Source organism: Loxodonta africana, chromosome 22 (genome assembly GCF_030014295.1).
Source record: "Loxodonta africana isolate mLoxAfr1 chromosome 22, mLoxAfr1.hap2, whole genome shotgun sequence".
NCBI lineage: Eukaryota > Metazoa > Chordata > Mammalia > Proboscidea > Elephantidae > Loxodonta > Loxodonta africana.
In genome coordinates, this window is record NC_087363.1 from 15061632 (window position 1) to 15084370 (window position 22739).

Below are 22739 nucleotides of genomic sequence, written 5' to 3' on the forward strand. Positions count from 1 at the left end.
TGATTTGCATGGAAGAGTACATACACTTTTGGTGGTGTTACTCTTCTGCAAAGAATAAAATTCACAAGCACATTTCTTTTAACTTCACAAATTTCAAAACTTCAACAGAAAGATACATGTGATGATTTTTTTTTTGAGAGCCCTTTAAAACAATAAAGATACACCTCAGGTCAGCTACATTTATGGCATTATTAAGGATTCACCTTGATAACCTTATAAGTAAATTAGTTTTTAAGTCTACATTCTAATGTATTTTATACATTAATGTATTTTATAAACCTTGTTTTTTTATGGGTTTTTTTTTTTTTTTTGTACTTCAGATGTTTTAGAGAACAAACTAGTTTCCCACACATCGTTCTATGACACCTGTTAACAACCCCATGACATGTCAACATTCTCCCTTCTCAACCCTGGGTTCCCTATTACCAGCTTTCCTGTTCCTCCTGCCTTCCAGTCCCTGTCCCAGGGCTGGTGTGCCTATTTAGTCTTTTGTTCCACAGGCCTGTTCAATCTTTGGCTGAAGGGTGAACCTCAGGAGTGGCCTTATTACTGAGCTGAAAGGGTGCCTGGGGGCCATACTCTCAGGGTTTCTCTAGTCTCTGTCAGGCCAGCAAGTCTGGTCTTTTCTTTTTGAGTTAGAATTTTCTACGTTTTTCTCCAGCTCTCTCTGTGACCCTCTATTTTGAGCCCTGTCAGAGCAGTCAGTGGTGGTGGCTGGGTGCCATCTAGTTGTTATGGACTCAGTCTGGTGGAGGCCGTTTTTTATGGTTCTTAATGGTTTAGATAGAGTCAGTTAAGTTTATGGATTGAGTACTTATAAAACCAAATAACATGCTTGTAAAAAAAATATGTATATGTTTGAAGATTTTTAAGAAAAAAACAACCTGCTGGACTAAGGGAAAGGAAATTGCGCTTAAGTAGGTGATGATTGTCAAAGTCAGGTTACTGGGATTAAGTGTGTGCTGAACTTGTTTGTGTCACTTGACACAATTGCATCTTTCTTAGGCCACCAGGTGAATTCCTCCTCTGTCCTTTTCCCCTCAAATAAAGGTCTCATTTCTTGTTGGAAAAAACTGAAATATAGTACAGTATGTGTAATTTTATGGGGTATTAACTAATTTCAGCGGGCTCAGTGTTAATAATGTAGTTAAATCACTACTAATGTTAAAGGAGCTCTGGTGGTGTAGTGGCTAAGTAACTCAGCTGCTAACCGAAAGGTGGTGGTTTGAACCCACCAGCCGCTCCTCGGGAGAAAGATGTGGCAGGCTGCTTCCATAAAGATTACAGCCTTGGAAACTTATGGGGGCAGTTCTGACTCTGTTCTACGGGGTCACTGTGAGTTGGACTGGACTTGACGGCAACCAACAACAAAGCTGTTTCAAGTACAAACTGCTGGGCTCTGCCCTCAGAGTCTGACTTGATGGCAATGGCTTTGGTTTGGGGTATATTAATTTTAAAAGCTAAACCAATTAAGTTGAAGATGCTTCTGTGGACTCTGAAGGAGTAAAGAGAATCATATTTGTAATGTGAACCAGCTCTTAAAAAGAGTTATCTGCAAGATTGCTGATTTTTAACTGGCAACGTGGAGGATGCTTTTTATCCCTAGGAATTACTTTTTTCTTCCGTATTAGTAGTAAAACCCATTGGCACTGAGTTGATTCTGACTCATAGTGACCCTATAGGAGAGAGCAGAACTGTCCCATAGGGTTCCCAAGGAGCAGCTGGTGGATTTGAACTGCAGACCTTTTGGTTAGCAGCCAGATGCTTAACCACTGTGCCACCAGGGCCCCTAGTACTAGTAGCATCTTTTTTTTAAGTCAAATTGAAAAGTTCCATTCCCCTTTCCTCTAAAAAAGAAGTGATTAAGTGCACTGGGGAAAAGTGTACATTGAGAACATCATTTGCGAGCAGTGCCGACTTACTGTAAAATTTCTGCTACTGTCCTGATTTATTGAAATGTTCCAGTATTACTTTATGAAATACTTGCCACTGTCAAGATTCAATTCTTGGTGTCCAGTCAAATGTTAAACTTGGCGTTGGTCAGTCAACAAGAGGTCTCTGTGACCTCTCCTATTATACAAAACAGTTGTATAAAAAAAATTCCCCTTAATTGAGAAATATTCTGTCAGATAATAATGGAGAAACTGAAGAGGAATTGTGATTCCTTTATAGGCTCCCTAGCAGCCTTATAGTTGATAGACTGTTCTCTGTCCCTCTGTTCAAGTTTTTTTTTTAAGTCCATAATACTCCCCATTGAATGTCTTGTCTAGCTTATCATTTAGCTGCTTTGTGGGTATTTTGTTACACATTTCAATTTCCATTGATTTTTTTCCCCTTCACCTCACATACCTTCTATTGAAAATAAAACAAACGAAATGTTGTCTTAATTTCCCAGAGTTCCATTCACTGAGACTTCAGTTTACTTCAGCATAGATACAGAATTGTCCAATAGGTAGTAGTGGTTACTTTAGATCACTTGCTGGGATCAGACGTTCAATATGGCATTTCTGGTTTTCGGTCATCGCGGTTTGAACGTGACTTCTGACTTGACATTCGAAAGGTGTTTATCCTTCCAGGCAGTGCACTGGATGTTTCAGTAATGTAAATATTAACATGACTGAGTAATAAGAGCAAACGGTTGGTATTATGTGTTAGTACATTATCTGAAGATCTGATATTGGGAAAATTAATGGAAGCAGCTGTACAGGCCGATTAACTATTCAGAAGGTTGCATTTGGACTGAGAGAATCTGATTGGAAATAATCAACTACCTGCAGTTTAACTCTTCCAAAGGTCAACAGAGCTAGTGTCAGGATAGTACCAGCACCTCAAGCACTCTGTCCAGATGTTTATATCATTAGCTAAGTGACTTTTTAGGAAAATGACAGAAATCAAATACTAGCTTTACATTCTTAATTTCATTAAGGCAATCTAAATATTTTAAAAGCTACATTACTAAAAAACGGAATTTGTTGGGACTTGGCTCTAAAATTTAATCCCAAGAGTTGTTTAAGTTATTCTTGATCAGTTTCCTCTACGGTATACGGTGTGACCAATATTCAGGCGCCTAACTACCGGGAGGTTACATTGCTACTCTTGTTTCTGTATTGCTTTTAGACAAACATCCCTTGGTCTTAAAACGATTTCCACAAACCATATAAAAAGCTTAAATGGTGATATTCTAGTAACTAAAAGATTTTCCTGTGAGAAATTAATAGCGAAAGCAATGCCACTTCCAAAGCTGCAGGTCTGGACTCAGCCAAAGAATAATTAAGGCAGCTGTTCTAGGGATGCCTAGTAGATAATTTGTGGGTTAAAGGACACTGGAGTCAGGTGGCAGTCATTAGTTATACTGGTGCATCAGCCAACTGAACTGATTTATTATTTTTAAGGTCTACAATTTAGAGATTTTTTTCATTTAGATATAAAATGTAAATTTTAGCATCGGGCTTCAATGTGATTGAATACACTATGAAGAGGGCAAACTTGTAATAAATTCTTATAATATTTAGTGTATTAGCTCATTTTAAAAATAAATTAAAAAATTTTTTTATTGTGCTTTAAGTGAAAGTTTATAAATCGTCAGTCTCTCACACAAGAACTTACATACACCTTGCTACATACTCCTAATTGCTCTCCCCCTAGGTGAGACAGCCCGTTCCCTTCCTCCACTCTCCTTTCATGCCCATTTCATCAGCTTCTAACCCCCTCTACCCTCTCTCCTCCAGGGAGGAGATGCCAACATAGTCTCAAGTGTCCACCTGATCCAAGAAGCTCACTCCTCACCAGCATCCCTCTCCAGCCCATTGTCCAGTCCAATCCCTGTCTGAAGAGTCAGCTTTGGGAATGGTTCCTTTCCTGGTCCAACAGAAGGTCGGGGCCATGACCACCAGGGTCCTTCTATCCTCAGACCATTAAGTCTGGTCTTTTTACGAGAATTTGGGGTCTGTATCCCACTGCTCTTCTGCTCCCTCAGGGGTTCTCTGTTGTGTCCCTGTCAGGGCAGTCATCGGTTGTAGCCAGGCACCATCTTCTGGTCTCAGGATGATGTAGTCTCTGGTTTATGTGGCCCTTTCTGTTTTGGGGGCTGGTAATTACCTTGTGTCCTTGGTGTTCTTCGTTCTCCTTTGGTCCAGGTGGGTTGGGACCAGTTGATGCATCTTAGATGGCCACTTGCTAACGTTTAAGACCCCAGATGCCACTGTTCAAAGTGGGGTGCAGAATGTTTTCTTGATAGATTTTATTATACCAATTGACTTAGATGTCCCCTGAAACCATGGTCCCCAGACCCCTGCTACGCTGTCCTTCGAAGCATTCAGTTTATTCAGGAAACTTCTTTGCTTTTGGTTTAGTCCAGTTGTGCTGACCTCTCCTTATTGTGTGTTGTCTTTCCCTTCACCTAAAGTAGGTCTTATCTACTATCTAATTAGTGAATGCCCCTCTCCCACCCTCCATCCCTCCCCTCTCGTAACCATCAAAGAATATTTTCTTCTCTGTTTAAACTATTTCTCGAGTTCTTATAATGGTGGTCTTATACAAATTTGTCCTTTTGCAACTGACTAATTTCACTCAGCATAATGCCTTCCAGGTTCCTCCATGTTATGAAATGTTTCACAGATTCCTCACTGTTGTTTATTGATGCATAGTATTCCATTGTGTGAATATACCATAATTTATTTATCCGTTTATCCATTGATGGGCATCTTGGTTGCTTCCATCTTTTTGCTATTGTGAACAGTGCTGCAGTGAACATGGGTGTGCACATATCTGTTTGTGTAAAGGCTCTTATTTCTCTAGGATATATTCCAAGGAGTGGGATTGCTGGATCATATGGTACTTGTATTTCTAGCTTATTAAGGAAGCGTCAAATCGATTTGCAAAGTGGTTGTACCAATTTACATTCCAAAAATAAATGATTTTTAATTATTACCTTGAAAGTAGGGTTTTCTTTTCAACATTTTTTTTTTTTTAAGGAGAGTTTTTATGATTACGCATTATAACTTGATAAGTTATATTCAGCCACAGCCACCTCAGTTTCTCAGGAATTAGTCTCTAGACATTCTTGCTATCTGCTACTGTGTACCCAAATTGGGATTTAAAAAGTTGTAGGTAAGAGTGGAGCAAAGCCAACATAAGTAAGCAAGTTCATTTTCTGAAACAAATCACTGAACTAGACTCACATATTTAAAATGAACTTTTTTTGTTGTTCTTAGTTTAGGCTTTGTTTTCTTTCAAATTTATTTTTTGGAACTTTTTTCTTCCCAAATCTCTTCAAAAGAAGCAATGGGACTGACCTTTCCAACTTGACACAACCTTGTAAGAAGTATAAATTGCTTAAAATTGGCTCTTTGGAAAAAAAAAAAAAAGAGGTTGGTAACCCACTGTGAATAATCTGGTTCATGGCAGCAACAGCTCAGACCACACAAATTAAAAATGCATTGAGAGAGAGACTGTTTCACACACACTGGGATGGATATAATAAAAACAAATGGCAAACAAGTTTGGTGAGGGTGTGGACGCACTGAAACCCTCATACGCTCCTGATGGGAATGTAAGGTGGTAACAGCTGCTGCAGGAAACAGTTCGGCTGTTCCTCACAAAGTTGAACAGGATTACGGTACGACCCAGCAATTCCACTCCTAGCTATACGCCCTAAAGAACTGACAACAGGGACTCAAACAGATACTGGTACACCAATGTTCATCGCAGCACTACTAGCAATAGCCAAAAGGACAAAACAACTTAAATGTCCAGTTGGAGAAACAAAATGTGGTGTGTGTATATATATATATATATACACACACACAATGGAATGTTATCGAACCATAAACAGGAATGAAGTACTAATACAGGCAACAATATGGATGAACCTCAAAAACATGCTAAATGAAATGAGAAAAAAATGGTCAAATATTGCATGATTCCATTTATACAAAATATCCAGAATAGGCAAATTTATAGAAACAGAAAGGAGACTAGTGTTTGCCACAGGCTGGGGAAAGGAAGAAATGGAGAGTGACTGCTTAACGGGTCCAGGGTTTCCTTTCAGGGTGATGAAAACATTCTGGACCTCGGGAGAGGTGATCATTGCACATCACTGATGTACTACATGCCATGGAACTGTACGCTTTCAAATGGTTATGTTACTGTTACCTCAATTACAAAAACATGCATTGGTATTGTCATCTCAGAATGTTATTCTGAAACCAGCGCTCAATCATCGCCCACGTTAACATAGCACTAATACCTTCAATATTAAAGTCTGTACTACCTCATAACAGAGGACTCTCCCTATTGAGCTTTCACGTGGGTCTTGCGACAAACTAACAGTGCAGACTTCTATCTTTAATGGCTTCAGAGTCATCCCAAACGAGTTCTTAGGGAACCTCTGTCTGCACATCACTGTGGAGAATATGAGCTCGGAATGTGTCATTTTCCACTGGGAAATCTCCCACAGTGGCCTTCTTTGGACCTTCTCTCTTGTATTATATTCCTCAGAGACCTACCTCCAGACAGAAACCAGCATATTCTGAAGAGGTCATACCTTAGTTCTCTCAGAAGAGTCACCCAGTGAAATTCTTGGAAATTTGAAAAAAACTGATTTTAGTATTTAATTTTTAAAAACATTAACCTCTTAGCCAGAAATGATTTGTTAATGAATTATGAACTATCAGCGTACAAGTTTGCTGTAACGACAATTGCACACAAAAGTTCAGTTTAACAGAATAAATGTCTAGAATACTCAGCCATTTATAATCAATCATATAAATTTTTGGAATGTTAATTCCTAGAGCAAGAATTTATGACATAAAATGGGGTTCACCAGGAAAGTTGCTAGACTTCCCATATTTTATTAAAGCTGTATTAAAATCCAAATGTAACAGAAAAATCCAATCACAAAGATGGCTTTAAATACTTTAAACATTCCTGGGTTAACACTCTATTCTAATTAATGAGCACAAGGAAGTTTTGGTATGCTATTTTTTATTTATACAGTCTTAGCGATCCCTATCTTAGGACTCCAACCATTCTATTGGAGATGTGACCAGACAGTATACAGCACTTCGTAATAACATCCTGGAGCCCTGGTGGTGCAGTGGTTAAGAGCTCAGCCGCCAACCAAATGGTTGGCAGTTTGAACTCACCAGATGCTCTTTGGAAACCCTATGGGGCAGTTCTACTGTGTCTCATAGGGTCGCTATGAGTCGGAATCAAATTGACAGCAAAGGTTTGTTTGTGTGTTTAAATAACATCCTATAACCTAGCATCCTGCCATGCCTGCCTACAATCTGATAATACTATTTGGTCAGCAAATATAAAATTCAGGGCAGGGAATGTTTGCTAAGAGTTCAGTCTAGCTAGTCATGGTGTCAATACAGGACAAGTAGCCTTCCTCACGGGCATGAACAATTACATCATAAGTTTTTCTTTCAAAATGTCTCTCAACTTTTTGCTGGTCTTCTTACAGGTTTTCAAAGGTCCTGTGAGCTGTTTGAAAGTGGACCAAAAATAAAGTGAAAAATACGTATTTTGCGAAAAAAAAAAAAAAAAATCAAATTCTGGCTTTAATACATCATTTTTGTATTTATCAATCAATGTTAAAATGCTTCCCAAAATGTTATTTAGGAAGGCACAATTCGACAGCATCAGTTTTTCAATTACAGCTTTTTCTAAACAAGATCCCAAGAAACTGCTACCTTAATTTTTCCCCTGAAAGTCCTTTAAGGACTTCAAGGTTTCATCTGCAGTGCAGGTAAAAAAAATCTTCATTCTCAGACTTACTGAAGACTTTACGATGGATAGTGAGCAGAATATGAAAGCTACTTTTATCAAAAGAGGAATGTTCTTATGATATTGGGCTCAGAGCTGAAAGAATTTGGAACAGGGCTTAATGACTGGAAAATCAAGAACTCTTCTTGAGGTGGATGGGCTTTTATTACCTAAGCTAGAAATTAAATGAAGGAATACGAGATAACAGTACAGTTATCCTGAACATCAAAAAAGGCAACAGCTGAAGCATTACAAATAGAGTGATAACCAAGTGAGTAAAGCTTTAGTCACCATTTTAGGTCAGACACTAACCTCTACAACCTTTTGTAATTTCTAACTGTAAAATGCATTTGGCTTCATATTTAAAATCTTTTTACAATATAAATTATATATACAGTGTTTTCCTGTAACTCAAACTATAATGTTCAAGTCTATAAAAAGTTTTTTTTTTTCCAGAGATGCCAAAAGTCCTGCTACTCCCATTTCTTCTATTTATAAAAACACAATTTTGAAAATACTTCTAGCATAGCAGCTCAGTGGTTCATCTAAAAGTTCAAGCCCTGTCAGTACACAGTTTCTCGTAATACATTGTGCTGTGTGATCTCTAACATCATATGGTCAAATACCCTATTGATTTATGAACATTTTTCAGGGCAAGAGTAATTAAAGACAATGGGATCAAGTTGAGTATGTTGCTGTTCACTCTGAATACTAAATTGTGCTCCCATCCTAAAAATTAAAATCAGCTGCAGTAAGAATGAGGCTGTAGCTAAGTCCATTTGCACCATACACAAAAAAACTCAAATCTAGAGTAAGAGACTGAAAATATCTGTTGACTGAAAAATGAAGGATGAGAAGCAATGACAATTGGTTGTGGTGTATTTTAATCTTTGTTAAAGCTTAAAACTGAAAAGTGAAATTGTACTAAACTACTAACCAAATTGAGGTAGAGGTAGACCCTCATGTTATTCCCTCCCTGTGTCAGAACCTGGGCCTCTCACCTTACCTTAGGGTTTTCTTCCTAATTATATAAACATCATTCAACTTGAAATGTTTGTTATGATAGAAAAATTATAGAATCATTCATATAGTGTATTAAAACTCTTAATTACTGCCTTTTAAAAAAAAAAAAAAACCACTGATAAAAATGTATGCAATAATTCAATTATCTTCCTGCCAGCCATAAATACATTTTCTCCTTCAAGTGCAGGGGAAAAAAGGGGGGGTGAAGGGGCAGAGAAACTGTATTATGCAAACATTATGAATAGTCATATAATGAAGACATCTGTAACATAACTAACAGGGTATGAACACTTTACCTTGGTTTCTAGTTTCCCTCTTTGGAGGTTACATTTAAGCTCTGATTCATATTAAATTCTTCCACTAAAGTAACTAACTTCCTTTTCAGACTTAAGACAAGTTTCATTAAACACATCTATTTCCATTTTAAATCACACACAAGTGCTATGTGATCAGAGGGATGTGAAACACTAGGTAAGGCCTGGTGGGTGGTAACTTCTTCATGACTAGGCAATGGAATCACCTGTTCAACATCTAAAGCATTTAAGTCAATGAAAATATAATCCAGACATCCATGAAAGCCACCAACGTAATTTGTGTAAGCAGGTTCACCACACGCACTTTTCAGTTTGAAGAAATGGGTCAGAGACATGTTGCATCTTTCCTCTTCCCCATTGGAAGCCCAGTCTTCATGTTCCTCTGGAATGCTGCCACTGATGACAAAATGATACATTCCTGTTGATGGCGTACTGTTAAAGTCCCCACAGAATATAACTGGTATGCCAGGATAGAGGTCACATGAGACATGTCTAATGTGAGCCAAGGCTACTGCCATCTGAATGAGACGGATGTACCCACCTAGGAATATAAAAGACATAAATGGAAGTACTTTTTTAAAGTTGTCTTTAAGTAAAAAAGAAAAGAAAAAAAAAAAACTTACAAACTACAGTATCTGCGGGACATTTAAGATACACATTTGTGTAAAACAGCTTTACCAACCTTAATTTAAGTCACCGTGTTTAAGTCATTTGTAAAACCAAATAAAACGTACCTTTTGGATGCCAGTAGAGATGGGTATTAGCGACACAAATCTTTTTAGAAGAGTCATTTGTAGACTGAAGAACTAAAACCTAAAATAAACAAAGTGCCAAGAGTTCATTTGGTGTCTGCCAATCTCCCGAATGCTTTTTATTCAAGACTGTATGATGAACTGACATTTTATTCTGTATCTTTACTGATGGTGTAAGACAGCAGTTATGAAATACGATTTCTGCTATATAAGCTTAAGTGCACACATGAATAGAACTCGGCATGACATATTTTAGTAACAGTCCAAAACATAAAAGCTAGTCCGAAAAGAATAAATTTTAGACAAAACTAAGGATGGAGGCAGTTCTCGTGGTTAAGAGCAGGCTTTGGAGTCAGGCACACTTAGGTTTAAATATCCACTCTACCATTTACAACAGTGTGACTTGGGGAGAGACATTTACATTCTCTAAGCCACCTTCATCATAGGTAAGAAGAGACAACACCAGCCCCCACATAGGGGGTGGTCCTGTAGATTCAATTAAATGAGCTAACTGGAGGAACGTGAAACACAATAGGTACTCAGAAAAATGGCAGCTATACTATTACTATGCACAAAATCAATTACCTAAAGACACTGGGCAAACACACCAATTAATACGTTTTAAAAACTGAGATAGCCTTAAACTGAGTAGCAGCTAACATTCTGCCCGGTGATCATGGCATATATAACTGAGTTGGGGGAGAATCCTGGCTCCACACTTGTATAAACTCGGTTAAGTAAACTTGACTGTTTCCTCGATTACCATGAAGATTAAATGAGACAATCATAAAGAATAACTAAATTTATGGAGCACTTCATGAAACTTGACAAGGCATTTAAAGTCAAGCACTCTAAAATGCGTCAGAACAGTGCCTGGCAAACAGAAAGACAGTATTAGTTATTACTATTTTCTTATATTTAGTTAGTATCTGCCTGTCCTGCTAGTGGAAACCCTGGGTGGCGTAGTGGTTAAGAGCTACTGCTGCCAACCAAGAGGTCGGCACCTTGAATCCACCAGGAGCTCCTTGGAAACTCTATGGGGCAGTTCTACTCTGACCTATAGGGTCACTATGAGTCGGAATCGACTCCACGGCAGTGGGTTTGGTTTTGGTTTTGGTTTTCTCCCACTAGACTGTAAGCACTATGAAAGTCCCTGTTTGTCCTGTTAACGGCAACCTTCAGCCTGCCTGGCACACTGGAGGTGCTCAATAAATATCTGCTGAATGAATGAAAGCCAGGGGCTGTGCTGGAGATCCAAGCGTGAACACCTTCCAATAAAATCTGGATCGTTTCATCTCAGTTCTAACCCCCCTGCCTTCCAGGCCCCTAAAAACGGACGGGTATGTGCAGAACCAGGCGCAGCTACATTACCTGCAGGACAGAAGACCTCTGGAACACCCTTTCCTGCGCTGCTGGGTATAAAACTAGTTTCTCTAGCAGTTCTTTGTGAAGTGGGTCGGACTCCAAGGCTTCGTGGAAAGAAATGTCATGTTGGCTAAGAAGGCTGAACTTGGACTTTCGGTAGAAGGTGGCCAGACCTTCGTGCTGCTTGATTCGAAACACGCCCTCCAGCCCGAAGGCCTCGAGGGCGGGCACCAAGCTGTCGGAGAAGACCGCGCGGTCCACCTCCTGCAAGCAGATGAGGTCGGCGTTATAGCCTGTGAGCTCCTTCTGGATGAGGTTCTGGCGGTAGTCGAGCTCCAGGGCGTAGGGGGCACAGTACGGGTACAGGACCGTCCGTGAGAATTCAGTCTGGGCGTAGGTGTCGGCCAGGAGGTTGTAGGAGACGGTTCGGATGAGAGAGCCGTCCGTCACCTTCTTGGTGTAGAGATGCCGGTGGTCAAAGGTGCAGGTGCCGGGCCCAGCCTCCACCGGGCACACACTTTCCAGCTCCCGGCTTGGCCCGAAGCGCTGACCATTGCCCGGGGTGCAATGAAACTTGAGCCGTAGCCCGATGTCGGCATTGGACGGGGTGTAGACGCGCTCGTTCACACCCGTCTCTGTCCAGGTAGGGGAGGACGAGGAGGGGGGTAACGACGAGGGGCCCTCGCCCTCAGGCTCGGTGGCTCCTGGCTTGGCTTCCCTGTACCAGCGGAAGAGGCAGCTGGCGGGATCCCCAAATTCGACGCTGAGCTTGGGGCACACGGGGAAGCCGGCCATGATGTAGCGCGGCAACTGCAGCTCGGTGAAGGCGGGTGGGTTGCGCTCCACCTTGTACTTGACATCGCCGATCTGCAGCACCGCGCCGTCCTGCCAGGCATCCACGTTGAGCACGTCCTCGGCCACCGCCTCCTCTCGGTAGTACAGCTTCACCACCGGTTCGCAGGGCGCGGCCGGCTCGGGCCCAGGACCAGGCCCTGCACCGGCCGCGCCGCCGCTCGCGTTCGGCCGGTTCTTCCTGCTCTTCTTGGCGGCGACGGCCTTGGCATGGCCCTTGAGGGCGTTGGTGGCGATCCGGCTAAGGACCCGACCCAGCGGCTCGCTCTGGTCTCGCTGCATATTCTTGTGGCTGCCGTCGGCCAGCGCGAACGACAAACTCAGCTTGGGCTCCGAAGGTACGCAGCGCACTACCGCGCGCTCCATAGCTCGTGCCACTGCCTCAGTCACCGACTCGGCCCGGCCGCGCCGCTCCACCGCCGTCCGAACCCCACGAAGCGCGGAGCGGGCGCCTGGGAGTCTCCACATGAACCTGTCGGTCAAGAAGCTGACGAGACCGGCGGCCAAACGGTGCCAGAGCGTCAACCGCAGAGAAGCTGCACTCGCCTGCTCCGAGACCCATTCAGTCCCTGCGACTTCCGGTCGCCAAGCAGAGAGTGCGCGATGCTCCTGCAGCGCACTTTCGCCAGACCCGCTCGCCTGTTCCTCTTTTCCATACCCCCACCTATCTCGAATTTCTCTCAGCTTAATTTTTATCCCCAATAATAGTTAGAATCAGGAAAAAATTAAGAGAATTTAGAGGTTTCAGAGAAAAATATTAGGCTCCGCAGTTTTGTCGAAAGTGCAGTCCGGATGCAGGCGTGAAGGCGGCCAAACCGGAAGTGGTTGGGGCGGTGTAGCGGTTCCGCCGGCGCTGAGGAAGGTGGGGCCTCGCAGGAACTGAAGTCGCCGTGCGGTGTTCTAGCGCGGCTGTGGGCTGGAGTGCAAGAGGGCGTCGGGAGCTCTGCCGGCATTGCCAGCCTGGCTGGGAACGTGGGAAAGTGTCGCTCAAGTCCTCTCCACTGCGCTGCACACCTAGCTCGCCTTTTTCCGAGGTGTGGTGGAGTCGCGTCAGGTCGGGCCAGCTCCCTCATGCCGAGCTGAGCCTTTGTGGTAGCTAATAACAGCAAACAATACATAATAATTCCAATTTACTGAGCGCTGAATATACCAAGAACTCTACGCATAGTATCACATATGAACCTTACAGATTTTCTGAAGTAGCTCCCCTTATCCAACTCTTCAAGATACGAGGTTCAGAGAGATTAAGTTGTCTGCGCAAGGTCACCCAGCTAGTAAATTAACAGAAACAAAAAGTAACGACAAATCGCAAAAAGCTGCGCCTTTTTAATTGGTAAAGAGATAGGAACCAAATAGCCAAACCCGTTGTCAGGAGCAGATTCCGACTCATGGAGACCCCAAGTGTGAAAGATTAGAACTGAACTCCATAGGATTTTCTTGGCTGTAATATATATGACAGCAGATAGCCAGGCCTTTCTTTCACCGCACAACTGGGTGGGTTCAACCGTCCCACTTTGGGTTAGTAGTCAGTGACAACCGTTTTCGCCACCCAGAGACCTTAAGGAGATAACCCACTGCTCTGGAGCTGGTTCCCACTCACAGCGACCCTATATAGGACAGAGTAGAGCTACTACATAGTTTCCAAGGAGCGGCAGGTTGATTTGAACTGCCCACCTTTTGAATAGCAGCCGAGCTCTTAATCACTGTGCCACCAGGGCCCCTTGAGGAGATAGGAGAACTTTTTAAATTTAGAGTTACCAGATTTAACAAAAATACAGAACAAAAAAACTCCAAAACCTGTTGCCATCAAGTCGATTCCTACTCATAGTGACCCTATAGAATGAAGTAGAACTGCCTAATAGGGTTTCCAATGCTGTAAATCTTTACAGAAGCAGACTGCCACATCTTCTCCTGTGAAGCAGCTGGTGGGTTCGAACTGCTGAGCTTTTGGTTAGCAGCTGAGCAGTTTAACCATTGTGCCACAAAAACAAAAAAACCAAACCTATTGCCATGGAGTCAATTCTGAATCATAGCCAAAACCAAAAGCCAAACCCATCGCTGTGGAGTCGATTACGACTCATAGCCAAAACCAAAAGCCAAACCCGTTGCCACCAAGTCCATTCTGACTCATAGCAACCCTATAGGACAGAGTAGAACTGCCCCATATGGTTTCCAAGGAGCACCTGGTGGATTTGAACTGCCGGCCTTTTGGTTAGCAGCCGTAGCTGTTAACCACTACACCACCCGGGTTTCCAACTCATAGCCAGGGCTCCTTAAATAGAGGACGCCCAGTTAAAGTCGAATTTCAGATAAACAAGAAATAATGGGACATACTTAATTCTAAAAAATATTTCCTTGTTCTTCTGAAGTTCAAATTTTAACTGGGCATCCTGAATTTTATCTGGTAACCCTATTTCTGTTGGAGGCCTTGAAGCATAAATGAACTCGGTTTGTTTGTAGAACAGAAAGCAGTCCAGTGTGCGTGGAACGCAGCGAGCCCAGGGAAGTGGGAGGTAGGAAAGACAGGCAGCCACTAGATCCTGTGGCACAGCTAGGCCTTGGTATGTAGTTCTGGATTTTCTTTTAAGTAAAAAGAAGCCATTGGAGTTGTTGTTTTGCATGTATTTATGGTGAAATTTTCAATTGAAAAGGAAAAAATAAAAATATTTAGTTGTTTAATTACGGCGAAGAAAGGTTGTTTAACAGTCTAATGCTCATTGGCCTCTGTATAATTTTTATTGTTTTTAAATTTTCATAGAGCCTTAACCCAGAAGAGCATTTATAATTTTTTTAATTAAAAATTTTTTTAAGATTTTATTGCGCTAAAATATGTATAACAAAATTTGCCACTTTAACCATTTTTAAGTGTAAGATTCAGTGATATTAATTAATTTACTATGTGGTACAGCCATCACCACTATTTCCAGAATTTTTTCATCACCCCAAACAGAAACTCAGTACCCCTTCAGCAATAACCCTCCATTTCCTCCTCCCCACAGTCCCTGGCCATACCACTAGTAAACTTCTATCCCTTTGCGTTTGCCTATTTTAGGTATTTTCATATAAGTGGGATCGAACAACGTTTGTCCTTTTGTGTCCGACTGATTTCACTTAGCGTAATGCCTTCAAGGTTCATCTTTTTTTTGTTGCAAGTTATTTCCTGATTTCTTTTTTCTAAACTGAGATGTAATTCACATATAAAATTCACTCCTTTAAAATGTACAATCCAGTAGCTTTTCATATATTCACAAAGCTGTACAACCCTCCTACTATATAATTCCAGAACATTTTTATCACTCCAAAAAGAAACTCCATACCCATTAACAGTCACTCCCCTTTCCTACCTCCATACACCCCCTGACAACTGCTAGTCTACTTTACATCTTTTTTGGATTTGCCTATTCTGCACATTTCATATAAATGGAATCTTACAATATTGTAGTCTGAGTTCTGAGTCATAACATGCATCATGAGGCGAGCTAGTCCTTAATCCTTGACCACACCCTTATTTCTTCCACCCCCGCTTTCTTCCAGTACCTTGAGAGAGTCTTATATGGATACGTGCGGACACCTAGCCTGCATGTTTAAGCTCCACGCCTTGGGCTTAGAGAGGGGCACAATGGCTCTATAGACATGTCTCCTTGGCCTCTTGGTCAGCTCAGCTTGTGGATAGGAGTACAGCCAGATAAGGGCCAGAGTGGGACCCCTAGATCAGGGAGCCATGTTATATAGATTGGATGAAATACCTTAGGGAGATACTGAGGTAGAGAAAGGTAGCCACTGAGAACTGAACCTTGGCCCTCCAACATTTAGAAGTTGAGAAGAGGTGAAGGAGACAAAGGTGTTTAAATTCCACAAGGTAAGAGATTGACCAGTTTTCTTCACTGCTGAATCTCCAGTGTTTAGAAAAGTCCTGGTATAGAATACATATTTGTTGAATAAATGACAGGAGACTGAGAAGTAGTCAATGAATGAGAGGAAAAAAAAAATCTCAGTTTCTAAATTAAGAACCCAGAATAGCCAAAACTTTATAAAAGAAGAACAAAGTTGGATGACTAAGATTACCCAATTTCAAACTATAGCTTCTCTTACTAAAGCTACAGTAATGAAAACAGTGTGGTATTGGTATAAAGGTAGACACACAGATCAATGGAACAGAACTGAGAGTCCAGAAATAAACCTTTACATTAATGGTCAATTCCGTAGGGAAAGGATAACCTTTCCAACAAGTATGCTGGAACAATTTTATATTCATATGCAAAAAAACCCCCAAAACTTGGGTCTATACCTCACACCGTGTACAAAAATTCAATGGGTCATAGACCTAAACTAAAAGTTTTAGAAGAGAAAATCTTCATGACTTACCTTTCATAGATAATAAGCTCAAAAGCATATTCCATAAAAGAAAAAAATAAATTGGACCTTATCAAAATTAAAAACTTGTGCTCTTCAAGAGATACCATTAAGAAAATGAAAAGGCAAGCTACAGACTGGGAGTATATATGTATTTGCAAATCATCTATCTGAAAAAGGACTTGTATCGAGAATTTATGAAGAATCCTTAAACTCAATGATAAGAAGTTAAATAATCCAATGAGGGGACAAAAAAAGATTTGAATAGTCATCAAAAGAAGATAAATGAGTAATAAGCTCATTTATTATTATTATTGAAACGGAACACGTAAACATCAATACCCCAGGGATTAAAAAAACCAACCCACTCACAGGCATTAGTGAGCTGAAATGGACTGTATTGGTCATTTTGAATTGGACAATCATATGGTCTACTATGCCAGTAATGACAACTTGAAGAGGAATGGCATTGCACTGCTTGTCAAAAAGAACATTTCAAGATCTATCCTGAAGTACAAGGCTGTCAGGATAATTTCCATACGCCTACAAGGAAGACCAGTTAATACGACTATTATTCAAATTTATGCACCAACCACTAAGGGCACAGATGAAGAAATAGAAGATGTTTACCAGCTTCTGTGGTCTGAAATTGATTGAACATGAAATCAGGACGCATTGATAATTACTGGTGATTGGAATGAGAAAGTTGGAAACTAAGAAGAAGGGTCAGTAATTGGAAAATATGGCCGTGGTGATAGAAATGATGCTGGAGAGATCACATGATAGAATTTTGCAAGACTAATGACTTCTTCATTGCAAATATCTTTTTTCACCAACATAAACTGCAACTATACACATGGACCTCGCTAGATGGGATACCCAGGAATCAAGTCAACTACATCTGTGGAAAGACGATGGAAAAGCTCAATATCATCAGTCAGAACAAGGCCAGGGTCAACTGTGGAACAGACCATCAATTGCTCATATGCAAGTTCAAGTTGAAACTGAATAATACCAGAACAAGTTGACAAGAGCCAAAGTACGACCTTGAGTATATCCCACCTGAATTTAAAGACCGTCTCAAGAATAGATTTGACTCATTGAACACTGATGAATAAAGACCAGATGAGTTGTAGAATGACATCAAGGACATCATACATGAAGAACACGAAAGGTCATTAAAAAGACAGGAAAGAAAAAAAAGACCAAAATCGATGTCAGAAGAGACTCTGAAACTTGCTCTTGAACGATGAATAGCTAAAGCAAAAGAAAGAAATGATGACGTGAAAGAACTGAATACAAGATTTCAAACAGCGGCTTGAGAAGACAAAGTAAAGTATTATAATGACACGTGCAAAGAGCTGGAGATAGCAAACGGAAAGGGAAGAACACGCTGGCCATTTCTCAAGCTGAAAGAACTGAAGAAAAAATTCAAGCCTTGAGTTTCAGTAGTGAAGGACTCCATGGGGAAAATATTAAAGGATGCCAGAAGCATCAAAAGAAGATGGAAAGAATACACAGGGTCATTATACCAAAAAGAATTGGTTGATATTCAACCATTTCAGGAGGTAGTATATGATCGGGAATAGATGGTACTGAAGAAAGAAGTCCAAGCTGCACTAAGGGCATTGGAGAAAAACAAAGCTCCAGGAATTGATGGAATATCAATTGAGATGTTTCAACAAATGGATGCAGTGCTGGGAGCGCTCACTTGTCTATGCCAGGAGATTTGGAAGACAGCTACCTGACCAACTGACTGGGAGAGATCCATATTTATGCCTATTCCCAAGAAAGGTGATCCAACTGAATGTGGAAATTATTGAACAATATTATTAATATCACACACAAGTAAAATTTTGCTGAAGATCATTCAGAAGTGTCTGCTTCAGTATATCAACAAGGAACTGCCAGAAATTCAGGCCAGGTTCAGAAGAGGACATAGAACCAGGATCCTGGCTGAAAGCAGAGAATACCAGAAAGATGTTTACCTGTGTTTTATTGACTATCAAAGGCATTCGACTCTGTGGATCATAACAAATTATGGATAACATTGCAAAAAATGGGAACTTGAGAACACTTAATTGTGCTCATGAGGAACCTGTGCATAAATCAATAGGCAGTTGTTCAAACAGAACAAGGGGATACTGAGTGATTTAAAGTCAGGAAAGGCGTGCATCAGGGTTGTATTCTTTCACCATACCTGTTTGTATGCTGAGCAGACAATCCAAGAGGCTGAAGTCTATGCAGAAGAATGGGGCATCAGGATTGGAGGAAGACTCATTAACAACCTGCATTATGCAGATGACACAACCTTGATTTCCGAAAGTGAAGAGGATGTGAAGCACTGATGAAGATCAAAGACCACAGCCTTCAGTATAGATTACACCTCAACATAAAGAAAACAATCCTCACAACTGGACCAATGAGCAACATCATGATAAATGGAGAAAAGATTGAAGTTGTCAAGGATTTCATTTTACTTGGATCCACAATCAACAGCCATGGAAGCAGCAGTCAAGAAATCAAAAGACGCATTGCATTGGATAAGTCTGCTGCAAAGGACCTCTTCAAAGTGTTGAAGAGCAAAGATGTCACCTTGAAGACAAAAGTGGGCCAAGCCATGGCATTTTCAATGGCATCATATGCATGTGAAAGCTGGACAGTGAATAAGGAAGACTGAAGAAGAATTGATGCCTTTGAATTGTGGTGTTGGTGAAGAATATTAAATATACTGGGAACTGCCAAAAGAACGAACAAATCTGTCTTTGAAGAAGTACAACCAGAATGCTCCTTAGAAGCAAGGATGGCGACATGTTATCAGGAGGGATCAGACCCTGGAGAAGGACATCATGCTTGGTAGCTTGGTAGAATACAGGGTCAGTGAAAAAGAAGGAGACCCTCAATGAGATGGATTGACTCAGTGGCTGCAACAATAGGTTAAGCAAAACGATTGTGAGCAAGGCGAAGGACTGGGAAGTGTTTTGTTCTGTAGTACATAGGGTCGCTATGAGCCGGAACCAACTTGATGGAACCTAACAAAAACAACAATAAGCTCATGAAAAGATGTTCAACATCTTTAGTCATTAGGGAAATGCAAATTAAGACTCCAATGAGGTAACCACTATACACCCACTAGGTTATCAGTCAGTGAAAGAACCCAGCCACAAAAGACTATATAATGTATGATTCCATTTATATGAAATTCTCAGAACTTGGAAATCTTTAGAGGCTGATAGCACATCAGTGGTTGCCTGGGGCTGGAAGTAGGAGCAGGGGTTGACTGCAGATGGGCCCAAGGAAACTTTCTGTGGTGATGGAAATGTTTTAGCACTGGATCACACTAATGGTTCCATGACTATAAATTTGCTAAAAATTACTGAATTGTATACTTACAGGTGGTGAATTTTATGGTATGTAAATTATACCTCAATAAAGCTGTTTAAAAAAAAAAAAGATATACATTGCATCAGTCAGGTTCAACCAGAGGAGAGCTAGTAGAACATATAGACGGATACGGGTTTATTACAAGGAATTTGCTTATGCACTCCTGGGGACTGGTTAAGCAAATCCCAGGTCTGTAGGGCAGGCTGTCAGGAAGGGAAGATCCAGAGTGGGGAGAGCAATTGTAGACCCAGATGCTGTTTGGAATCTGACTCAGGGAATGCCTAAATTTTCTTTTTAAAAGAGCTTCCACTAATTGAGTCAGGCTTACCCAGGACAGTCTCCCTAGTTTAAAGCCAACTGACTCAGGACTTTAATTACATCCGCAAAATCCTTCACAGTAGCACCTAGATTCCCAGAAAAAAAAAAAAAAAACCAGCACCTAGATTAGTGTTTGGTAAATTGGGAGAAGGTATGATGCAAAAGAGTGCTGCTCTCCTTCCAGTTTTTGTAGTTTAGCCTAGTATCCAAACTGATACGTCAAAAAAACATCATACAGGTGTTTTGTTTTCCACAGAAAGATTACTTGCTTTTACAAGCTGCCAGAAAGTTTTATTCACGTAATCATTCAGTGACCTTTTGAGAGCATTCACTACATGCAAGATACAATACTGTATGCTGCCCTTTCATTAAAAAAATTTTTTTTTTTTGTTTACATGGTGACTGGCATATACCAAAAAAAAAAAAGCCCAAACCCATTGCTGTTGAGTTGATTCTGACTCATAGCAACCCTATAGGACAGAGGAGAACTGCCCCATAGGGTTTCCAAGGAGTGGATGGTGGATTTGAACTGCTGGCCTCTTAAGAACTGTGCTACCAGGGCTCTTGACTGGCACAAAGGGGTGCTCAAATATTTGTTGAATAAATATGCTATCAATACCCTACTAGGATTTATTCCTCAATTTTATTTGGGTATTGTGATTGTTAAGGTTGTGTGCCAACTTGGCTGGGCCATGATTCTCAGTGGTTTGACAGTTATGTAATGATGTAGTCATCCTCCATGATGTGAACTGAGTTGATCAGCCAATCATTTGTAAGGGGAGTTTCCTTGGGGGTGTGGCCTGCATCCTATAAATATATATATATAGAGAGAGAGACATTCTGGCATAGCACTCTGCGTTCAACTCGTCATCATCTGACTTCTGGTTCTTGGGACTTGAGCCAGTGGCCTGCTGTATTGCCTGCCTATCTTGAGATTTGTTGGCCTCCATAGCCTATGAGCCAGCCACCTGCCATCTGACCTGCCGATCTTGGATTCATCAGTCTCTGCAGCCCACAAGCCAGTAGCCTGCTGTCTGACCTGCTGATTTTGGGTTTGTCCACCCCTGCAGCTGTGTGAGTCAGGAGGGACATCCAGCCTGATGCCTGACCCATGGAATTGGAACTTGCTAGCCTCTACAATCATGTGAACCATTTCTTTGAGATAAATTTCTCTCTCTCTCTACACATTTCACTGGTTTTCTCTTCTAGAGAACCCAGCCTAAGACAAGCACACATACTTTGGACATGTTATCAGGAGGGACCACTCCCTGGAGAAGGACATCATGCTTTGTAAAGTAAAGGGTCAGCAAAAGAGAAGAAGACCCTTAGCAAGATGGATTGACACAGTGGTTGCAAAGGTGGGCTCAAACATAGCAATGATTGTGAAGATGGTGCAGGACTCGGCAGTGTTTTGTTCTGTTGTACATGGGGTCGCTATGAGTTGGAACAGATTCAACAGCACCTAACAAAAACAGCTCTGGCGTTTGGGTGGAATATGTGTTGTGCAGCCTCAAATAGCACGTTTTCTCTCTCCAAGCATACTTAGAAGTTTACACCTTAAACCCCTTCGATTTTGCCAAGATTTCCTGAAGGAAAAGTACTGTCTAAACAAATATCAGATATAGAAAAAAGAAATTATATTGCTTAGCAGTTACAATATTTACAGGAAGTCACAGTGGGGACGCTTGAAGACTTGATTGGCCTCTGAGAACGAGCTAAATCTGTTTTCCAATGGATCCAGATTTCCAGTCTTGCTTTTCCAGAATTTGAAGATCCTGATTCCCTGGACCCCTAGCGAGGGAAGGTTGTTAGGTACAAATCTCGCTCACCCACTCTCCACTTAACTTGAGAATGAATTACTGTTTTGACAGCTCTGTTGCAGCTCAGCAACGGCCTCTCCAAGCAACCCCTGCTGCGGCGGGCTGGCGGGCGGGACGGTTTCCATGACGACGACTTTGTTTCTCCCCGGTGGCTACCGCTCTTAGCTAGCTGCTGCGTGGGAGCTGACGGGGTTCCGGAGCTTTCAGCCCTCATTATCCTCCTTCTTCCCACTAGAGAAGAAACTGGTTGAACGTTTCCCTCTCCTCTGCCCAGCCAGGAAGTAGTGAAAAACAATCAGACAGGTACTTTCTTGTCCTCCACTTTTCTCTTCTCCTCTTTCTCAGGGCAGGCCATTACGATTTGGTTCAAGGCGGTAATCTCCAAATTCTGTGGGCACCCGCCGGAAATGCAGTTGGTATCACTGTGACTTGTTCTGCGTTTACGTAACATTTTAGAGTTGACTGGCAGTGCATTAAGTATGCCTATTTTTGCTTGGTGATAGCATCACTCTTTCTAGGAAGATGGTTGTTTCAAATTTCTTTCTTTTTTTTTTTTTTTGGTGTTTCAAAATATAATTTTAAATATCAGCTTATTTGGGAGGCATACCTCAACACCTGGATTTTAATTTTTTTTTTTTTATTGTGGTTTGTATCCCAGAGAGGAAATTTGGCCCAGAATTTTAGAGCTGTAGGGATATTTAGAGAGCATCTAATCTATTAATTTAATCCTTCAGGAAACTGAAGCCCCCAAGGGAAAGCAACTTCTTTCATTTCTTCATGACAAATGG

At 41.3% G+C, this 22739-nt stretch overlaps 2 protein-coding genes across 2 annotated transcripts in view; one reads left to right on the plus strand and one right to left on the minus strand.

Moving 5' to 3' along the window:
- Positions 1 to 6813: 6813 nt before the first annotated feature.
- On the minus strand, positions 6814 to 12799 carry PDE12 (phosphodiesterase 12). The gene is made up of 3 exons (XM_023547596.2): positions 11231 to 12799; positions 9842 to 9920; positions 6814 to 9648 (listed from the first exon to the last, which is right to left on the minus strand). Exons 1-3 carry the CDS (start codon positions 12542 to 12544, stop codon positions 9206 to 9208), a joined length of 1836 nt encoding a protein of 611 aa, XP_023403364.2. The 5' UTR covers positions 12545 to 12799; the 3' UTR covers positions 6814 to 9205.
- The window catches only part of DNAH12 (dynein axonemal heavy chain 12), a 212477-nt gene continuing 202361 nt past the window's right edge, over positions 12624 to 22739 (plus strand). Inside the window, exon 1 of the mRNA XM_064274342.1 lies at positions 12624 to 22254. The gene's annotated coding sequence lies outside the window, so the exon portion shown is untranslated. The remainder of the gene's footprint in view (positions 22255 to 22739) is intronic.

What these genes read in the sequence shown, in the direction of transcription:
- PDE12 (XM_023547596.2), bottom strand. Translation starts at nt 12,544, where the DNA reads ATGTGGAGACTCCCAGGCGCCCGCTCCGCGCTTCGTGGGGTTCGGACG. An exon ending in AGAGGTCTTCTGTCCTGCAG is followed by an intron (nt 9,921 to 11,230) that starts GTAATGTAGCTG and finishes TGTTTATTTTAG; the next exon opens with GTTTTAGTTCTTCAGTCTAC. An exon ending in TCTCTACTGGCATCCAAAAG is followed by an intron (nt 9,649 to 9,841) that starts GTACGTTTTATT and finishes TTATATTCCTAG; the next exon opens with GTGGGTACATCCGTCTCATT.